The following is a 22,182-nucleotide window of genomic DNA, read 5'->3' on the forward strand; positions in this document are numbered from 1 at the left end:
CCCACAAAATACTACACAAAAATAAACAATGGTAAAGCACATTAGCCATGTACCTGGTCCGTTAGATTACTGTCACAGCTAAACTAAGTGAAACAAAGCTGCAAACAGGTAAGAAAAGTTCAGACAGATTAAGCCTGACTATCTTCAGTCCAGAGGTCTTGCAAACTCAATACAAATTGTATGGCCTGTTACTAGCAACATCAATGTTTTCAGAGTTATATAACCATAACCATGACCATGACCATAACCATATAACCATATATGGTCATATAACCATATGTTATAACCATGGTTATAACCATATATGGTTATATAACTGTAAACATCTGAATGCCACTAATAACTGCTTTTATGCAGTCTGTACAGAAATCATACTGTGAACCTATTAGGAGACGATGAAGGCTTGACCAGTTCCTGTGCTTTATAAATACAAACAATTGTGATTTGGAAGTAATTAGTAGAAATCAGAAATGCACAGAGGTGAGACTGAGACATCTATGACTTTATTCTGTTGTCTATGAAAATAGAATATCTTCAATTGAATGAGACGAGACCGCTGTGAGTATTGCAGGAAGGAAACGCCAACTGTCACAATGTACCATCAGTCAGGGTTCAACAAACAGTTTTTTGACATGCCAGGTAAATGTCCTGCGATTTGCAGGGAGGCACTTTGTTGTAGCCATGCAGTGTCTTTGTGGCCAGCAATCAGTGACTTCACTCTGTAGTTGGAGCTTCTGTTTTCTTGATGGTACCATGTGCTTAGAGGGAGCAGTACAGGAATTCTGAGTAACTGCTGGGCAAACAAGCTGTACAAAGAATGGAAGTAGGTTTGCACAGCAAAAGTTAGCCCGTGCACAGACTGATCATAGAATCATAGAATATCCTGAGTTGGAAGGGACCCTTAAGGATCATCAAGTCCAACTCTTGACACCGCACAGGTCTACCCAAAAGTTCAGACCATGTGCCTAAGTTCACAGTCCAATCTCTTCTTAAATTCAGACAGGCTCGGTGCAGTGACCACTTCCCTGGGGAGCCTGTTCCAGTGTGCAACCACCCTCTCTGTGAAGAACCCCCTCCTGACGTCCAGCCTAAATACATCTTTTTATTTAGAGTTATAGTGGAGATTTGTTCACAGATCAAAAAAATGACGTTCATAATGGGGACTCCCTATTCCCTTATGTATAACCAGAGTAAACAGAGTGAACTGCTTTTCATTGTGTTCTTCACACTGTGTAGACTCTAATACAATCTTCCTGCTCATAGTTAATCTGTGTATCACTTTTTCAGATTGGATACCCACTACCCCTGAGCCAATGTACACTCCAACAGGTTTGGAGATGATGCCGCCATACCAACCTCCTGACAAGGGCACTGTGGTTTATCTTGGAGAAGAAGGTGAGAATACCTTGAGAAATGTTGCTGTCAGCTGTAGGTAGATGAAGCACCTTCTTTGATGCCAATGTTTTAGCTTCTTAATGAACCTAATTCAAAGCCTAATGAAATCAGTATGGTTTTATGTTGTTATTTTTAAGCAGTTGGCAATAAATCCTTTTCCTATAGAAAAGGAATAAAATTAGTTACACAGCAGTCTTATCAGCCATATGTTCTGCTCATGCTGCTAATAAACTCAGAAGACCAGCTCAGTTCAAGTCATTGTTCCCAGTGAATGACAGCATGAAGCAGCTGAAATGTGTTGCTTATAAAATATGAGTGGAGAAAGATTACTTAACATCCAACCAAAAGAGAAAGTAAAAAAGATGAGAGCTCTACAACTACAGGATCACCACTAAAGTCTGCGCTGGGAGAAATTTTATTACCCTGTCTGCAATAAATGTTTAGCCAAGACTTATAAACAAAACCTGACCAGACTGGATCAGTGCTTAATTACAGGCACCACAGTCTGGCAAGGATTAACTGGACAGAAATGAAGGGGGTTGGTTGCCCTACTCCACCATCACCTGTTGATTAACAGAGGTTTATTTTTTTTTCCCTATGTTTACTAAGTTGATACAATTGCCTTGAGTGAACTTGGAGCTTCTGGTGGTTGTTGATTTTGGCCCTGGGCCACTTGTGCATAGATAAGAAGGGATAATAATAGTTTTGCAATTCTAGGATAACTAGCTGTGGCCACAACATTTTCAGATGTGCAAAACTGAAAGGATGCTGACATCATTTTTGAAGTCAACATGCCTGGTAAAGGCTTGCAATATGCTAAAAAGTACCAGTATTTTGAAACAATGCTTATCTGGAAATTTGCTGTCTCTGCAGAATGGGAATATTACCCATCACTAGTAGGTTGCTCCATGTGGTAATCCTCCACCTGAATTAAGTCATACTGCTGACCAGGAAAACTGGTAACTGTTGTGTGTCAGGGAAAAAACTTCTGTCCTCTGCAACCAGACCTGCTAACCTGCTGTAAGGTATAAGGTGTAGAGGAACACTCTGAATCCCTGTATCCCGCCCTTTTGAAAACAAGGACAGTGATTTCTGTTGCAATTCATTGTCAGTCTTTAAAAATGTAACTTCCCACTTTCTGGGACAGAAACCCCCAGGTTGGTAGCTTTGCTATCTAAGCTATATAGCAGTAAACATAATTTTTAAAACCCTAACATCCTCTGTACAGAGGACATCTGTAGGGTAGGGCAGAGACACCTTACACAGATTTACAATGTGAGTGCTACTTTGACTGGCATGTCATGAGCCATCGTATCCTGAGGGAGGCAGCAGCTTCACTCTCCTGATTCCCACTGAATTTGACTTCAACGGGAGCTGCAATGCAAGGAACTACCTGCTTCTGAGTTCCTGCAGGCCCTCCTAAAATCTAATTTAGGACAGAAAAATACAATCCAGTGGTGACCCTCGTGAAAAAAATAAAAAATCAAAATACCATGATAGACAACTCAAGATTCTTCTAATGAAAAGCCCTATGGATCTGTAGTAATTTAGATCACCAAGAGCAAGACACTGATTACATCCTTTGTGTATGGCAACAGCAAATGAGTGAATGGAAAAATGTCCTATAGCAATCTCAGTTTTGAATAACTTCTCTGAGTCATTGTCAGAGCTTTTCTAAAACTACAGGAGAGTACAGCTCATGCTCTGTGAGTCAGGATAAAATGACCAGCACCATGATGCTGAGTTCTGCAGCCAGAACTCAGACCTCTCAGATCTCTGGGCTCCTGGCTTTCAGCAGAGGAGATGTGTCTTCTTTCTCTTATTTTGTGGGTACAGCTTGGAGGTACCCACAGGTAGCAAGAAGCTTTAATTACCTAATTTTTCTACAACTTGGGGGCAAAAGCTTTGCCACTACGTAGAGCATCAATGCAGCGAAAGAAAAGACAAAAAAAAAAAAAAAAAAAAAGCATGAGAAGTAATTCTTGCTTTAGTTCTGTAAAGAGAAGATCCTTTACCAATAAAATTATGCAAAGAGTATTCTGGAACCTAAATAACTTCCCAGCCAGAAAATTTGCTGATCTAGCAGTTCTGGTTTTTAATGAACAACAGTAATGAAGGTTGTAGTAAAACGTTGAGTTATACCTCGGTGAGCCTCTCATCAGAAGAACAGTGGAAAAGGTAGCAGAACAGAGAAAAAGGAGATCTGGGCTCAAATTGTATGCTAAATGTGATGTGAAAACATCACTTACAATATGAAAATAACTGCTGCTAGGTCTGGGTCATCTTTTTGCTTCTACACTAGAAGATTTCAATACAGAGATTTAAAAATAAACTGATGGCAACAGTTGTCAGCTACATATAGTTTCTGAGGAGAGAACTTCTCTGCGTGACTGGTGAAAAGACCTGGAGTAGCTGAGTCTTTTGAGTCCTTCCACCTAATTCAGTTGCTTTGCCTAAGTGCAGAATATGAATTGCCCTAAGCTCACACAGAGACACACACGCACCTCCAAGACAGTCAGATTTTAGGCTGGCCAAAATGCTGGGAATAGGCAGCAAAATCTTCCAAGTCATTTCTTTTATGCTTTCTTAAAGTATGTGTTGAAGCTCAGCTACATGCAGTTGTCTGTTTCTAGAAGAATTTTTTGTAAGGTTGTACGTATTCCCTAAAATGGCTCAGACAGAAACTGAAGACATTTGTTCCACTCTTTCCACTAGCTAACACAGCATCCTGCTTCATGTATTCCCAAGTGAGAGGTCTGTGCCCCATGAAGCAGGTCCTCCATCAGAAACTGGACAACACACTCATCTTTGAAGCACGGTTCGAGAGTGGGAATTTGCAGAAGGTGGTTAAAGTGTAAGTTTATAGTCTTTCCTTCTTTTATTACAACAGTTATTATCTGAGTTGTTATTGCCTGCAGCGTGCTACTGGTTTCTGAGAAGGTTGTGTTTCTCTGGGTTTGTCATTTGTTTTACACTAACTGAATAAGCTTCAAAAGTTGTTCCAGCTAACCTTCACATGAAATGATCTGATAGCCATTTTATAGCACTGAATGATTTCTGTAGGTAATAATCACTCACCGAAATTCACACAGCTTTTCTTCAGCACCTCCTTTTCAAACATCGCATAGAGAACTTTTTTAGAAGTCCTAGTCATTATTAGAAGTCCTGAGGAAGACAGCAGTTGCATTATTGACACACTCAGAGCAGTTAGGCATCTTTTCCTGGCAGCTTTGTAGGCTTTAATTTATGACGGCATAAATCTGCAAGATTTGCACCTGGTTCACCGCAGGGTACTTCTTCATGGCAGCCTACCAATATCACAACTGTTTGCCTTCTTTTGCCTACCAGTAATGACTTTGAGTACCAGCTGACCCTGCGCACCGACCTCTACACGAGCAGACACACGCAGTGGTACTACTTCCAAGTCAGCAATACTCAGGCAGGGATGCCGTATCGCTTCACTATTGTCAACTTTACCAAGCGTAACAGCCTGTATAAACATGGTTTGCGGCCACTGTTGTACTCAGAAGCTGATGCTAAGAAGCACAATGTTGGCTGGCGAAGGACAGGAAATGAAATCAAGTATTATAAAAACGATGTGGGCAAAGGTGGACGTCGGTATTTCTCACTCACTTGGACGTTCCAGTTTCCTCATGACAGAGACACCTGCTATTTTGCCCACTGCTATCCTTACACCTACTCTAACCTGCAGGAGTACCTGGTGGACATCTCTAAAGATCCAGTGAAGTCCAAGTTCTGCAAGATTCGCATCTTGTGCCGTTCCCTGGCAGGAAACATAGTGTATGTCCTAACTATCACCAACCCGCCTGAAAGTGGCAACGACACAAAGAGGAAGGCTGTGATACTAACTGCAAGAGTGCATCCAGGAGAAACCAACAGTTCCTGGATAATGAAGGGATTTCTGGATTACATTCTTGGCAATTCACACAAAGCTCAACGGCTCCGGGACACTTTTGTCTTCAAAGTGGTGCCAATGTTAAATCCAGATGGTGTGATTGTAGGAAATCATCGCTGCTCTTTAACAGGACAGGACTTGAACCGCAAATACAAATGCAAAGTGAAGAAATGTTATCCTTCCATCTGGTATACCCGAAACATGATCAGAAGGTAACTTCATTTTCTTTCCCTCTAAAATAGATGATTTTTCTTTCCAGTGTCTCTAGCTTAGCATGACTTCTCTCTGTCACTTATTGTTCTGGTATTATTTATATCTTTGGTGTGTACCCAAGTCTTTCTGACTATTTAGTTTCCCTTCAGTTGTATTTCATAGAGGGCTATTTTTTTCTTTGGCATTCTGTAGGCTTTCCTGTAACATGTTTCCCCCTTCCTGGTTACAACCTGTATCTCCAAAGTTAGAGTTCTCATCAAAGCTTTTTCACCACATTTCTCCCCATTATCCTCTGCCAAGATCTTCTTATCAAAGTCCTAATGTTTCACTCATTTTCTTTTCTGGCATGAAACCATGTCTCTGAATGAATTTAGGTTAAGAATAGATCCCAGCTGTCTATTTGACAGAAAAGACTGTCAAGTTTGCTGTATGTTTTACTATAAATATGTTCGATTTCTTAGGCAGACCAAAGTCACATAGACATAAATACTCTGGATATAAAATTAAATCTTCAGATATTAAAGTAAATCTTCAGCAAGAAAACTTAGCTAGTATTTTTTTTTTAACTTCTGTAACAAACTGACACAAATAGACCCTTGTGGAAAAAAAGAAGAAAAAAAAAAAAAAAAAGAAAAAAAGTCAGAATTAGTATATTTAATGCTTTCCATCGAGCGCCATTTAAAACAGACTGTTTTAAATAAGATCAGTGTTCTTTCAAGTGTATATTTCAGCATGTATATCCCTCACTTAAAGGAGATGAGCCTGTCCCTCTTGTTCTTTTCCATGAGAATTTCTCTGTCTTACTGTATTAAAACAGCCTGCACATTTAATTACAGTGCCCTGTAATTAAATAAATTAGGTGTGCTGAAGTGCTTCTGGCCTTCAGATTCAGAGTCAGCTGAGTCAGACAGATAAATTTATTATTGCTTCCTTCTTAGCTCTTGCATGGATTTCCAACTCCTGTCCAGAGCAGAGCCCCAGCTGACACACTGTAGTGCCATGACATCTTCTGTGTAGGACTCTGCTTCAGGAATTGGGTATCAGGGTTGGGGGTTGCTAAACCCCAATATATCCACCTACAGATTTTATTTTAAAAAGCTAGTTTAGTGATAACACACTATAGAGTCTTGGCACATCATAAAAATTGTGACTCCAGCTTGAATAAGGGAAAGAGTATTCACTACATCATTCTGAGCCACTTATGTTTCAGTCTTGTAATTGTACAACATGTATTATTCATCATATGTACCACAGCAAAAGAACAGCAGATAAGAACAGGGGGTTTCAGCTGTACAACATGCTGCACATCTACACAGGTGGATGCATATAACTGAACCTGGGAGTTAGAGGCTGAAAAAAAGGGGAAAGAGAGAAGAGGAGAAAAGACGGTGGAAAAATAAATACCATAAACACCATGCAGCCACTGCACAGTAGGAGATTGAAGAAATTATATGCAAATAAATAAATAAATAAATCTGTGAACACACAATTTTAAAAGATGGTGCCTAGCTCTGGAATTCATGAAGATAGCTAAGCTGTGAAAGCTTATGAACAGATGGACAAAGATTGCTGATGCGTACAGTCATGTCTGTATTTCTGTGCCCTGACAAGTGTTTGATCCTGGAGGAGCTGAGCAGTCTGCCTCTAATCTAGCATTCTAAATGTTAAACTTAGCACTCAGAATAGAAAACTCCTATTAATTTCTTGCACTTTAGATTAAACATGAGCTTCACTGTATCATGTTAGCTCAAACTAGTACTTCTGAGGTGGAAAAAAAAATCACGCTTGTTAGCAAAGTATTCTGTGTTGTCCATATTACAGAGTGATGGAGAAACGTGACATTTTTCTGTATTGTGACATCCATGGTCACAACAGAAAACAAAATGTCTTCATGTATGGTTGTGAGAGAGAGCAGCAACCAAAAGCACCGTACTTGCAGCCACGTGCCTTTCCTCTCTTGCTGAGCAAGAATTGCCCAGATAAGGTAAGCAAATGCCAGACTAGAAAATTATTCACTTGAAATTTCAAACAACAACTGTGATCCCTAAGTTTTTTCTAAGGGTATCATATCGGCTTAGAGACTGCACTTCACCTAGTAAAATAATCTTCAATTGGCTAAAACTGGAAATGTTAGAAAAATGAAATTTTAACTCCTTTGAAGTTCCAGTACCCCAAAATGTGTTGTGCTGAATTGGGTCACAAAGTTAACATTTTTAAGAGAATTAAAAACGGAATATCAAAGTAACGTTATTCTAACAATTTGAAAAACTAACATTAAATATTACTTATACATAAAGTCCAGCTTTGTAATATATAGTAGAACTAAAAACAACCAAGTAAATAGGAAGCTAAAGAGGAAAAAAATCTCTAGGCTGAATCTTTTTGAATTGTTTTCTGTTGAAAATTGTGTTAAAATCACTGTGTTTATGTAAGATATTTCAATTTGAAAAAAAAGAGGAAATGATTAGTATTAAAATGTGTAATTTTCCAGCAAAATCTAACTGAAGTAAGCTTCTTTTGAACCAGAAAGGTGGTAAACATTCAATAATAAAACAACACACAAGCTAACCTACTAGATTTCACTGCATACTTGCAGCTAATGCTGTTTTCCTCAGATATCAGTGATAGTAAGGTGGTTGTGAGCTCCAGATCTGATTTCAACATTAAACTGTTGATCTGTTAACTCACAAGAAAACTGTTCTGATTTTTTAGTAAATATGCACATTGGTATATATCACCTATTTAGCAGTCTTATAAGATTTAGAAAGGGTAAGTATAGCCATGTAAAAAAATAAGTGCAGAAGTCCCAGAAATCCCTAAAGTAAATTAAACTTCTGGTTGAAGGACTATTCTGTTGTTTCACCTATATCTCCGTTATTCCAGCAATAACAGTGATTGTCCTGAACTATATTGTGCAATATTCAAATAAGGTAGAGTGAAAACTCACAATTATTTTCCTGGTAGATAGGATATAAAAATATTTGCAGGGTTAAAATGAAATTCTTGCATCCTCCTATTTACGTCAAAGGCTAATAGTGTACCTGTCTTTTGAGTTCTCATTCCCAGACTGCCGTTTCAGAGTACGAAAGAGCAAAGAAGGTACAGGTCGAGTTGTAATGTGGAAGATGGGCATCAACAACAGCTACACTTTGGAAGCCTCTATTTGTGGCTCTAAGTTGGGTGAGACAATTCCCTGTAGCTATTCAGTAGGAATCATCATACAAGACCTTTACTTTTGCTTTTTCAGGGAAAGTGGTAGCTTAAGGTACGAACTCTTGCTGGTGTTCTGTCTTATTGGTTAGAAATGAATGATGATTGAAGATAAGATTTGGAAAAAAAAAAAAAAAACCTACAGCATGCACTTGGTGACCTTTCAGGCCACCACCAGCATTATCACATATCTACCATGAAGCAACAATATTAATGAATGGCAAATTCAAAGTAGTAACTAAAATAGTTGTATGGGAATCAGTTATCGGGAAGAAAATCCTCAATAAAAAGAAATACTGTTGGTGCTGAAAGTAATATAATGCATAGTTAATCCACTCTGAGTGGATAGATTTGTCCGTATGGGCAGAACAGTGATCTGTAATGCTATCTGTATAAACTCTGGCAGTCATAGACCTTTCTGGCATTTGTCAGTGAAGAGTTTGCAGTCAGCCACCATCCTGAAATACCACAGCTCACAGTCAGCAGGATTACTGACATTTCTATTTCTGACTTGCTCCTATTGATGTTGCAGGCTGGAGACAAAGCACCCATTTTGATATGAAAGACTTAGAGTCAATAGGACAGCATTTCTGTGATGCTCTCTTGAACTACTCTGTTCATAATGAGGTAAGGAAAGTCCCTCCTAGGCCTTTTCTCCTGCCTCTGTTTATCCTACTGTGGCAAAACATAATACTTAACAGGGTTACAGTAATAGTAAATTTGATAATGCCTTTTATTAAAGCAGTCAACTAAATATGTGGTGTGTCTTATTATCTGTGCCTGAAGGAACAAGAGAAAGTAGTGAGACAGCAAACTAAGGTGAAATCTGAAGTCCTCAATTCTGATATATACTGGGATTCCAGGTAACTTAGAACTATAAAGATATACCACAATTTATTGTGTGTTCTCCACACTGTGTAAAGAGTGCCAAGTAAATGTTAGAAGTGTTATTAACATTAGATTTTTTAATATTCACGTTTCTTAATTTAACAGTCCTTTGTTATATATATATATATATATATATATATATATATATACACACACAAACCCCATATGCAAACCTTAATGATTGGAAATAGAGCTCTGTATCCACCCAAGGTGCCCCTCCTGAGGAGAAAATAAACTGCATTGGTGCAGAGCTTGATCTCTTGCATCACTTGAATCATTATTTTTTTCCACCTTAAATTTTGCAGAGCAATCTAGCCATGATACAAAGTCTATTGTTGTTTTTTGTATATGTAATTTCACTTATTGTGGAAGATGCTAGTGTGATTCCCTTTAGCCAAAGGTTATAATTTCAGGGTAATTTCAGGTACAACAACCAAACGATACAGTTCTTAAATATGATCAGCTCCTCCTGTGCCAATACTGACTGTGAGTGACAGTATGATCAGTTGTGCAGGTGATTTGTGTGAGCTGGGCATATATGTGCTATACCTGTAGCCCTATGGACATTTCTTTGGGAATAAAACTTTAATAAATTTCTTTTCTGGGGAAACACAGATGGGTTGGATCTATCTCATCTAACTTTAGGTGCACAGGGTATAAAAATTAAGAGCTGAGCTTCACAACTAGTACTAGAAGTGCTAAATAAAGAAAGACACAAGATCCTAATGCGTTCTCAGACAACTAAGAGAAGGCTCTCTGTGAACAAGGAGAATGATGTTCTGTGGGAGGATTTAGGAGGAGAGGGATAAGGTATGTGAAGTAGAACTAAAAGAAAGCTGGGTAGAAGAAGGAGATGCCACCTCGACAAATCAGATCTCTTCCAATAATCAAGCTTTCTCTAAGATGACACCCACTTTTTGCAGGTTAGCTAGCTGTAGGTTAGCTGTAAAATTAAAATGTGGATCTGGAAGACAGGCATGTAGAAAACATATCGCTACAACTAGAGATACTACAGAAAACACCCGGTAACGGTTGAAATTCCTGCTGCAAAATACAGTTTGCAATTACCAAACTCAGAAATAAACACAACAATGCTTGTCTTTCACAGCAGTCAAACTTCTGACAGCTCAGACTCCTGTGATCTTCCTGCACACAGGCAAAAACTAGGCACTAAGGTATGCTATGAATTTTTCTTAGCTGTTTACATCTCGGACCTGAATGCCACTAGGAAAGAATAACTAGCGTGTAATAGGATCTATTTTGAAGAAGCTTGGTATTCAGTTGGTGAGAATAATAATTAACAAATTAATCAGGTAGCTGATAATTATAAAGCACTTGTGTAATCTGTAGATATAAGGTCCAAATGAACAGTGCAGAGCAATACTATTATTTAATAGCTTAACCCAAATTGTAAAAAAGGTGGTGTTTTAGTTTCAAAGAAAGGCAGATATCTACCTGCCAGGTTCTGCCATGCAGAGGAGTACGCAGACGTAAGATCAGGGTGAGGAGGACATCAGCTTTTAGTACAAAAAGTATACATTTGTACGCTGATGTCAGCTATACTTTGCAGGCACTCAGTTCAGTGTTCAGTAGTTCTCCTCGCATGCATACAGGCACGTTATCATTCTGCTGCTAAGTGCTATCAGCAAAAGACTGCCCCATTGCCTATTTCTAATTTGCAGGTAAATCTAGCCCCAGATTTTACAGTGTTTTCACTGGAAGACAATGAGACATTTTCCTGAAACATGTATTTACTTGTTTCAGGAAAAATAAAATATACTTTACTTGAATTTTACTTCATTCTTGTTTACTTTATGTTTATTTCTTTGGTGACTGTGATTGGTATAATAATCAAAATGTTTGCTGCAGATAAGCAAAACAAACTTTTGTGAGTATGTTATTTTCTTATCCAACAATAATAGTTCCTGTAAATTGGTACTTCCTGTTTATGTCATAAATACCATAAACAACAGTAAAAGGGGAAACCGTAATACCAAGACTGAGTACTTAAGTATGTATAAAACTGAAGTGACACCCTGTAGCACTTTTCAAAACATGCTGATAAGCATTTCAGATGACTGGGCTCGTGGACAAGTTGCATGATTTGGAGTTTTAAGTCTAGTTTTCGTTAACGACAGATCGAAAAAAAATGCGGTCAGATGTAGCAGTTGTGAAAGTGCTTTGACTTCTAGTGTTTACTCACAGCTTGAAATTTCTGCCTCTGTTCCGTTCTATGCAAAAGAACCAAGCAAGAGTTTCCAGTACTAATGTTATTCCCAAGAGTGTTTTAGTCACAGGACATCTAACGCATAGTGAGTTGGGTGAAAAATCTCCTTCACAGCACAGTAACTGATAGCAGAGGGTTAGTGAAAGTACAGAGAGGAGGGGGAAGTACTGAGATCATTTTTTTCCTTAGTGTACCTTCTATCTTGTTTGTTCTTATAATGCTACCTTTAGGATTCAGTTTATTCATATGTGAATGATAAATTGGTGCATTTCCCAGCACTGGATTAAAAAAAAAAAATCATGAAAACTCTAGAAAGAAAATGTTAAATGGGCTCTGAAGTTAGCAGCATTTTCTGATTAGTGCTAAGTATCCTGGGCCTTCTGATACTTCTCAGGTCTTCATAATTTCTTGCCCTACCTCCTCTCATCAGGCTGGCAGCATGCCTATGCTTGTAGGGTATGACAACCTCGGATCTGTGTGAAAAGTGTACCTAAAACTATGAGCCTTTCCATGACATTGGCTAAAAATAGCCTTGTATGTGTCAAAAGACTCACCATGCCAATGAGTGGGTTTGATTCCATTTTTTTTCTGATGTCCTTGAGTGCTGTTTCCCTGTGGTCTATACATGGCACGTACTAGGCAAGGCATGTGAGTTTGCCTGATGTTTGTCACTAAGCTGTAGGTTGAGCTGGCTGCCGCATAAATCTCACATAGTTCATCACTGCTTATTGTAAAACACCTGTGCATGGTATGCATCTCAGGGATTGCAATTAAAAGCTCTATGATGAAATTTATCTCAGTGACATGAGAGATGTGGAACCCTACTGGATAACTGTGATTTCAGGGACTTTCAAATTCAGAAGAAGTGGAGGGGTGTAACACAACTTTAGGTAACTGAAGCCCAGACAAGCACAGAGAAGACCACTGCAAAAAGTTAGGATATTGCTTCTCATCATTTAGCTTAGTCTTTAAACCTGGTAGACTTGCTTTGTAATATACATAAAAGAAACATCCAAGAACAAAGAAAGACAGGTGCGTTCTTAGAAACACAGAACAAGAACAAGAAGAACATTTAGTAAATGTTGCTTCACAAGAACATTTAGTAAAGCTTAATTGCTTCTGGGTCTGTACTCAAGTCTAAACAATGTCATTCAGCTGCCATTGGTTTGCCTGCCAATACCTATGAACAACAGTTCTGTACATATTGCAAAACTGTTGGCTAAGTGGACCTTCACTAGGTCCACATCTGTGATTTCTGTACTGAAACAGGCAAAGACTAATGTTTCACATGATAAATTGAAGCACTTTTGTTGTATGTATAATAGGAGAAAAACACATCCAACTAACACTGTAACAACAGCAAGATGCTGTCAGAAAGTAACATTTTATCAAATGAGTTTGAATGAATAGTACATCACAATTCCTGCAAGAAATTTCTTACTTTTGTCCTTCCCTTGATTATGCATGTTTTGCCTTATGGATCTTATTCAGTGACTAATTTAAGGTTATTAGATCAAAAGACTTACAGAAATTTCCATTGCTGTTCTTGATAGATTTCCTGTAGAAGTACTTAAAGGCATTTGAGAAAGGTGAATAATGGAATATCACAGATACAGTAGAAATTTGACAAAAATCCATGCTGGAGCTGTACATAGCCCTCAATTGCACTCTGTTAACGTTCAGCCTAGAAAACTTTGTGGCCTTCAGATGTAAAATAGGAACACTGTTACTGTGTCCTAGAGAAAGCAAACTGTCATTTGGAAAGAAGTCGCATTAATATTTTGATGGGTAATACTCTTTTTATGTACATATACACTGTAATGCTGGCTGCTTTATGAATGTTTTCATTGGTTCAATGATAGACCAGTGCTTCCCAAGCTTTTTGTATTTTGTGCCAGTCTTTCTTTTCAGAAGGCCCAACACTGGAAAAGCAGAGCAGTGGCAATTAATACTACTGAGAAACCCTGCCTTTCCAGGTTCCCAGACTAAAAATAAACCTCCCAAATTGAGGAGGAAGTGAGGTCCCTTGTCAGCGTGACATGTTTGTGTCCAGGTTCGTAAATATTTGCTGAGCAGAACAGCATAAGGAATTCAGTCTTGAGAAGCTTGCTTACATATGTTCATTCTGGCATTGTGATTATCATGTTTATTTACAACTTCTTTTTTTTTTTGTAACTATAATATGCCCCAATTAATCAAAATGGTTGCATACTATTTTATGTGCAGAAAGACAACAAAACATCAGGAGATCATTTTAACGGTATTGCTAAGGACAGAAATCATGAAAGCAAATACGTGAGTATTTTTCATCCCAGTGGAAACTTGTTTTGTTTGTTTTTTTTAACAGAGACCAATGATATCTGACACTTCAACCACTGTAACTCTGGAATAACAATTTTGTCACCAGAAGTCACTGATACAGAACAGCCATCTCTCTTTCTTGACAATTGTATCTAGTTTATGCCACAGATGTGAAAGTATTAGCATCAACAAGTCTGAGGCAGGAAAAATTGTAAAATTCTCTCATGAATGTATTATTTGATACATTTAGATCTCTCTCTCAAGAAATATGCCTTGGAGATGGAGACTATACCAGCTCCCCTTCCATCTCCAAAACTGCTAGTATATCACTCCCTTGGCTGGACCACTATCACTCCTAATCTTGTTAAACACAATTTTTGCCAAGTCCATTAAAACATTTTCTATTGTGGTTTCCTGTCTATCTAACAAAGTGCTGTAAAGAGAAAGGAAAGGGAAAGGTAATTCTAGGAAAACAGGCAATAAATTTCCTAATTAACTTTGGGATTATTACCAAGCCCCAGGTCTGAAATACTTGTGTTTGCATTATTCATAAACTGTGTCATGTCCCTTCATACCGTTCAGATGTGGTACTCGGCATGTATTAGCTGGTCTAGCTACTACCCCATGGGATTAATTTTATTAAAGTGTCAATACCAGGATAATTGTTATAAGATCTAATCTTTTTTAAACATATCATTTCTCCATTATTGTTGTTCAGCTTTGTATGTAACTATTTAGAAAATGTGGGCCTTGTTATAGTTGACAAACACCTAAGAATTCTAGGTGGAAACAATGGAGTCAAATGTTTTGTTCCTACTTTCATTAAAAGGAATTTAACTTTTTTTTTTTTTTTTTTTTTTTTAAATGCTGAGCATCCAAAAACTTGAAATGTGAACACAAGTTGCAGAGTTTTCAAGCTTTTGAAAATCAGGCTAAATATTGAATTACTAGAAAAAGCCTATTGCATATTAACTCTTTTCCCACTAATTATTGAACCCTTACCAAACTTTTCCTGTCCTAACTTAGTTGCATACTCCCTGAAAAAAGCCATAAAGAGGTTGACTTATTAATAATACATTTTTCTCATTAATTCTTTTGTTGCTTGTTACTAATTTGCTCATGTTTCTGTTGTGTCTCACAGATGCCAGGCACTGAAACTCAACATAAGATATTTCAGGAATCTGACCCAGTAGAAAAAGGTAAACATCATCTGTTTTTGTGGGTTTTGTGTTTGTTGGTTTTTTTTTTTTTAAATCTTAAAATCTTAATTAGTCTTTCTTTTTTTTTTTCTTTCTATAATCCTAAACTCCAGAAAAATGAGCGTTCCAAGAAAGATAATTACAGAGTTCATTGGCTGCAATTTCACTCAGTCCCTGCAGTTGGAAGAGCCAATTTTTCTTTCCTTTAAACTGTCTTCACATAATTAGATTTGGCTTTACTGTTTGGGAACAGGCTCACTGGAGAGAAACTGAACTTGAGGCAAATTCCAGAGAACTGAACAAATAAATATATACTACTATTGGCAATAGGAGACACATGTTTGTAATAATGTGCTCATATGGAACAGAGAACCTAGAAGAGAAAACATTTGTTGCAGCAATGCTCCAGACTAAATCAAAATTTAAAAAAAAAAATCTTCATTCCCAAGAACAGTGTAAGATACTTCATATACTCAACAGTACATCCAATCATTGAAATATAACATTTTGATTTTGGTTTTGCTTGTCTTTTGTCATAAACAAAACTGTTCTGAAATGTCAGTACGATAAAAAAATATACTCTTAAGTAAATACACCTTTTTTGTTCAGTAAATATGCCTTAGCATGCAAAAAAATAAATATATTAACAAATTACAAATGGAAGCCCAGAATGACCCAGTATAAATTTTAGAAGTGTAAAATTAATGAAAGTTATTAAAAACATGAGAAAAATATAGCAGGTAAATCTGAGTTTAACGTGAAAATTTTCTTAAAGATCAAGGAAAAAAGATCATTTTAACAACAGTAGGACTGCATTGCTAGAGATATTGCTCAGAACAAATGATAAAGCTGTTAAAGATGCTGAGAAGAGAGTCATGTTTAATAAATTCCACATGTAGTGTGTGAAAACAGGAAAGCTGATACACATGAGATGGGTGAGGTACCTTCCTGTCAGTCTGTTACAAAGGAACACATCGAACAAACTTTCTTGGAATATCCTAAAAGCTTTTTATGTAGCTTTTATTCAATCCAATAATTTAAGGATAGGGTTCAGTAGAGTTTTTGTTGGGGTTTTAATTGAAATGTTGCTGTGGACAGAGTATTGGAAAACAATGAAATTTGTTATGCTTAATGTCACACTTCAGGGATTCAGTTACCTAAAGAGCCATGAAACAACCCACCATCAAGTACTCAGAGATATACAAAACAAGTTAATCTGTGAAGAAAGTAGCAAAGTAGAAATGCCCTGAACAGGACAGGAGGCTGCCTGTCCTCACTCCACATTGCCATGTCAGCGTTTATTTATTTTAGTCTTTTTTAATTTACTCCAGCAAACATCTCTGAGCAGTATTAATTACAGCATCAAGTCACTTCTTTTTTCCTAATTCTTACAGCTCATGTTATTGGCAGATAATACATTTCTCTCCAGTTCTGACCTCTCCTACAGTTAAACAAGTACTCTGAGGATTACAAAAAGAAAGAGGAATCTTTTCATTGAAATAAGAGCTTTAAAATAATTTCTAGGTGTCATGTCAGCAAATTACAAAGAACAGTACCTCAGCCATTATTTTCAAGAGCAGAATTCTAGAATTCCTTGACCAGGATTGGATGAGATGTAGTCATAGATATTATATGCATTTATATTAAGACACACACATACACCAAAAAAATAAAAATAAAGCTGTGAGTTTTATAGATTCATATGAAGCTATTACACATCAGTTGAACATGGAAATGTGAATACATATTACTTATTCTCTGGCTACATGAAGGATACTGGAATTTATTCTCAAAACAGTCTTCATACATATAATGTATGAAGGTCCAGCTAGGGGTCAGCCTCTTCTCACACGTAACTAGCAATAAGACTAGAGGGAATGGCCTCAAGTTGTGCCAGGGGAGGTTTAGGTTGGAAATTAGAAGAAATTTCTTCTCAGAAATAGTAGTTAGGCATTGGAACAGGTTGCCCAGGGAAGTGGTGGAGTCACCGTCCCTGGGGGTGTTCAAGAAAAGGTTGGACGTGGTGCTTAGGGACGTGGTTTAGTGGGTGACATTGGTGGTAGAGGGACAGTTGGATCAGATGATCTTGGAGGCCTTTTCCAACCTTAATGATTCTGTGATTCTATGATAATTATCACACTTTGGAAGCTGAAAATCTAATAATGTCATACTGTAGCAGTATGTTTTGGCAATAGCTTTGTGCTTATTTCTAAATTGCTGTCTCGTGTTTTTTCACACATACAGCCAGAACTATTCTACTTTATGACTACTTTGTTTTTGTCTTAGAGAACTTAACCAGGAAAAAACAAAGTCCGTGGTAGCTAGAAAACTAACCAATAAATACTTGGTTAGTGAAAGGGTTTCTAGGAAGGCGACACGTGAGCCACCTGTGGTATGGAGGGAGAGAGGAAGTAAAAAGTGACTCCCTCTCTGAGCCTCTAAGTTTGGGCACAAATAATTGCATTAATATTGATTTCTGGAATAGGCAGCGCCCATTCTGTTAAGTACATTTAAATATTATAGCTATTAGGGCTTGCCTGCAAAGAGGAAACTGATAAAGAACTTGTGTACTGACTAATGTTTTTGCAGTCTTTGGAGACTTTCTTCCCCAGCTGCAGCTGTGTTCCTAGCTGTTGTGTAGCATGCCCAAGGGTAAAAATAAAACATATCACATGCTTCTAGGTTTTCCTGGAACTGGCCTTACTTAGAAAACAAGAAAAAAAAAATCTTGGCTCTTTTTACTTTGTTATTGTGTTTTTAGATCTGAACTGAAGAACTGTCTCACAGCCTGTAAAACGCTTTACATCTCAGAATCTTTTTCTCCTTCCCCCTGTTCTTCAAGAAATGTTAATACTGGCAGGGTGCATAGTGAAGGCAGATGCTCTACGTGTACCTGAGAGGAAACAATTTCTAGCCTAAAGGTCACTGTGACTCAGGTACTTTCACTACACCTGCTCTGGACCCCTGTTCAGCTGCTGCCTAAACACAGTGGCATCACCACGCCGGAGGCTGCAACACTGCTTTCAGCTTCCCAGGATGCTGGGACTCTGGCACTTCTCATGCCCCAGAGCACCTTGTTCTTACACAGCCAGCTGTCCTGCAGTGAACACCAGCAGATAAGCTGCTCATGAACATATATCACCTGTGAAATTCAACTGGATAGCACCACCTCTTCTGTCCCATTCCCACCCGTGCTGCTTGACCAGTGTGGTTCAACATAGTACTCATGCACTGGAGATGTCTGTTATGATTCTGCCAGAGTGAACCCCCCACACAGTGCAACCATGTGCATCACTTTCAGAAGTGGATGGGTAGCTGTCAGCCCCTCCAGTAGCCTAGAAATTAGGGTGTTTACCAGTAAGAAGGACAGCTGTTATTTTTTTCTTCAGTTCAATGGATTCAAATGTGCATCTGCCACTTCCCTGTGGTACTCTCTAAGCCCCACTCTTTCCAGGTGTGGATTTCCTTTATTCTCTCCTGGTCCAATAGAGCATCTACACTTATTGAGATTGACCCAGAGAGTCATGCAGTCAGAAAAAGAGAAACACAAAAGAACATAGGATGCTACATGACTTGTCAGCCTCCACATAATCCCTGCTCTGAAGACTGAATTTAGTCCAATGCCATTTGAATGCCCCACTGCCTTGGAGCAGAGACAAGGACTGAGGACGTGCTCTTGAGCAGAGCTGCATGCTTACCAAAACAAGACCATCTTGTTGCCTTTGGCACCTTCACTTCCTGACTTATGGTTTAAAGGATAGTAGAAGAGTTTCACTGGGAGTTGTATGGAGTGTTTCTATCTCAAAATAGCCTTTGTTTGTCAACAAAGAATTGGATGTGGGGATCTGAGTTGGAATTGGCTCGATACAAAGGAAGTCCTAATCTCCCCAACTGGCTATCCTCAGTCTGTATTTTAGTCATCTGGCTTGATATCCAGAGATGTCTGCTTACTATAATTCTACTTTATTCAAGTCTTACTAGCCTCAGCCAGTCATTGAGTCTGAACTGCCTGTGACAAAATTTGGATGTTTCATTTTGTTGTTATTTTTCTCAGAGATATGACATGCAGTTTCGATATTTATTTTTTTTCCTTCTTTTTTACAGTAAAATTGCCAATTACAGCCTCTGCCAAACAAGTAGGAAAGGATTTCAGGTAGGAGAGTACTATATTTTACGAACTTGTAGCATTTTTCACAAAGCAAGAGTGAGAGAATGTTCCCAGCCTGTTTTCTCTCAGACTCCAGTCTCTTCCTTTTTCATATTCCTCTGACATTGTGCATCTTTTTTTTTTTTTTTTTTCACTCACAAATTAAGATGGGGTCCTTGGCCACTTCATCCCATGGTGGAGACTGCAGTGAATGGCGATGTTAAACATTCAGAGAATCCTTCATCCTCTAGCCCATCTAGAGCACCAGACTCCCTCCTTCGGTACATGATCCCCCTTCCCCAGCTTTGTTGGACTCACAGGGGCACAGGCACTGATCTGGTGCTTTGCTTGAGGAAGGGATGATTGCTGCTCCCCTGGGAGGAAGGGAGAGCATAGAGCCATTCTGTTAGTAAGAAGCAGTGAGAAAACAAAGGCCTAGCATGGCTAGGTGACACAGATAGTCTAAAGGGACATGTACTGGTTTTATTATGGTTTGCTATCTGATGCACTTAAAACCACAATATTGTTGTGGTGCTGGTGCTTAGGTCATTACTAGTGCACTCCCTTCACTTAGAGGTTCTGGTGATTTGGCAATGAACCATAAAGGCAATACTCTCATAGGGACATGTAAGACCCTGTGGCAGTAAGACTGGCAGTGTTGACTACTTTCATAAATACCCACCTACTGATAGGATAAAATGTTCTGTGTCTTGCTTAGTGTACACTTAGCTGTTGTTGGGCAACAGAAAAAAGTGAAATTAACTAGCTAGTTAGATGACAGCAGATCCTGCCACAAACACCATGTGGAAGAAGATACATTCATTTGTTCACACTAAATAATTCACACATCTGCTTTGCACCTTACAGCTCAGACTTTTTCACACAAACTTGAAAATAATAGGCTTTCTCCTAGTAAGAGAGAAAAGAAATGTCTTCAGTATCTTTCTTTACTTCTACAATGGTAAAGTAACCCTCTGCTGCTTCTGCAATGGGTACTTCTGTCTGGCTCAGAGGTGATAATGGTATGGTAGCTACATGATGCTGATGCTAGTCTCCTTAAGGCACTGTGATGGAATTGTGGTTCTGTGGAGTTTGAAATACAGTAAGGTGTTTTTTTTCTCCCATGTGATTCTTGGCAAATGCTTCAGACCATTTTGACTGTAATGATTTTCCCTTCTAGGCAGCCATTTTTATGTATATCTTATCATTAATATGTATGTAGATAAAATATTTTCTGTCCTGACCTCTGTGTGTTTTAGCCCAGAGAGACTCACCCATGATGCTGAAGGCAATGGTAGAAATATATCTGTGCCACAGAAGTCAAGAAAAAGTATGTGCCCTGATATAAACCTATCCACAAGAGAAAGTTTCCATTCATCCAGCTTTAATCTGATTTCCCAGAAGACAAAGAAGCACGATGGCAAAAGAGTCTCCAGCTCTTCAGAGAAGACATTTCAATATTTAAAAGGTTTCTCAGTTATTGTTGTATTCTAAAAATACCAAACAATTAGGATTTTCTTCTGTTAGGTGGGTTTCTTAGTCTAGCTATCTCAAGATACTGAAAGCTGTAAGACAGGTGCTAGTAAGCAGCAATAGTGCTGGAAAACTACATGCAGCTGACACTACAGAGGACATCAGAATAGGTTTTATGGAGCTTCCTAGCTGAGACACTAAAAGTCCAGAAGCTCTTTAGCCTCTTTGTGAACACCTCATGGAAAAGCACTTGAAAAATCTCAGCCTAATAATGAAGTATAATGCCTTTGACCCTGCAATTCTGTCCTCCTGCAGTGACTGATGGGAGAGGCTCTAGCCATCAGTTTGCAGCTGGTCTTATGTATCAGCATGCCATGAAGGGATGTATGATCTGATTATGTGAAATGTTGGAAATAACCATTTCGTGTATATGTAAGTCAATAGAGTATCATAATGCTGGAGCAATAGACACAGGTCTTGTGCCTATGGCTGAAATTTCCATATTTTAATACTAGTTTTTGAATTATGCCGTGGCTGTCCTTTAGTAAAGGAAATGTTTGTGCCACAGTACAGCAGCTTCATGTGAAGGAAGCCAAAGTCATGTCCTTTTTTTTTTTTTTTCACTTAGTAACTCACTAGCCAGTTGATATGGGTTTGTTTTTTCCTCCTCTTTGGCTCAGGTCATGATCATATTGCAAAGAGCAATTCCAAAAAAGAAGAAAGGAAAATGGGGAGTCTCCCTTTAAAGCCCGAAAGACTCAGGAAAAACTGGACAGCAAGCCAAGATGTAAATTGTAGGAAGAGTAAATCCTGCCAGGCACAAAACACATTGCAGTTCTCTTTGCCCTTACTGCCTCAAGCAAAGAACAGACAACCTGCTGCAAAATATCAGGATGTGTATTGGAGTCCCAGTTCTTCAGCCAATTAAGGCCCATGAAAGAGTGTCATCCATCTGGTGTGCTTAAACAATTCCTAAAACAAAGTAACATTTATCTTAAACAATGCATACTGTTTCTGTATGGCAGACTCCACTTCCAGAAGGAACTGTATAAATAGCTAATGACCCTCCACCTTCTTTTTTTTTTTAACTTTAACTCTATTTGGAAGTTTTCCTAATATTCACCAGGAGAGTGATTATTCAGCAAGCAACAAGCAGCAGAAGTCACCATCCCCTGATCATAGTGGAGAAAGTGGAGCCATAAGCCATGAAAAT

At 38.4% G+C, this 22,182-nt stretch overlaps 1 protein-coding gene across 1 annotated transcript; it reads left to right on the forward strand.

Annotated features, from left to right (window-relative positions):
• The first annotated feature begins 593 nt into the window (after positions 1-593).
• AGBL3 (ATP/GTP binding protein like 3) lies at positions 594-21,897 on the forward strand. Its single transcript, XM_032207648.1, is given in 15 exon segments — positions 594-639; positions 1,288-1,395; positions 4,029-4,099; positions 4,101-4,249; positions 4,744-5,523; positions 7,346-7,508; positions 8,578-8,704; positions 9,267-9,361; positions 9,521-9,597; positions 10,731-10,797; positions 14,076-14,144; positions 15,292-15,349; positions 19,454-19,502; positions 20,756-20,964; positions 21,650-21,897. Coding segments are annotated over 15 exon segments (2,316 nt in total).
• Positions 21,898-22,182: the final 285 nt, after the last annotated feature.

Source organism: Aythya fuligula, chromosome 1, assembly GCF_009819795.1.
Source record: "Aythya fuligula isolate bAytFul2 chromosome 1, bAytFul2.pri, whole genome shotgun sequence".
Lineage (NCBI taxonomy): Eukaryota > Metazoa > Chordata > Aves > Anseriformes > Anatidae > Aythya > Aythya fuligula.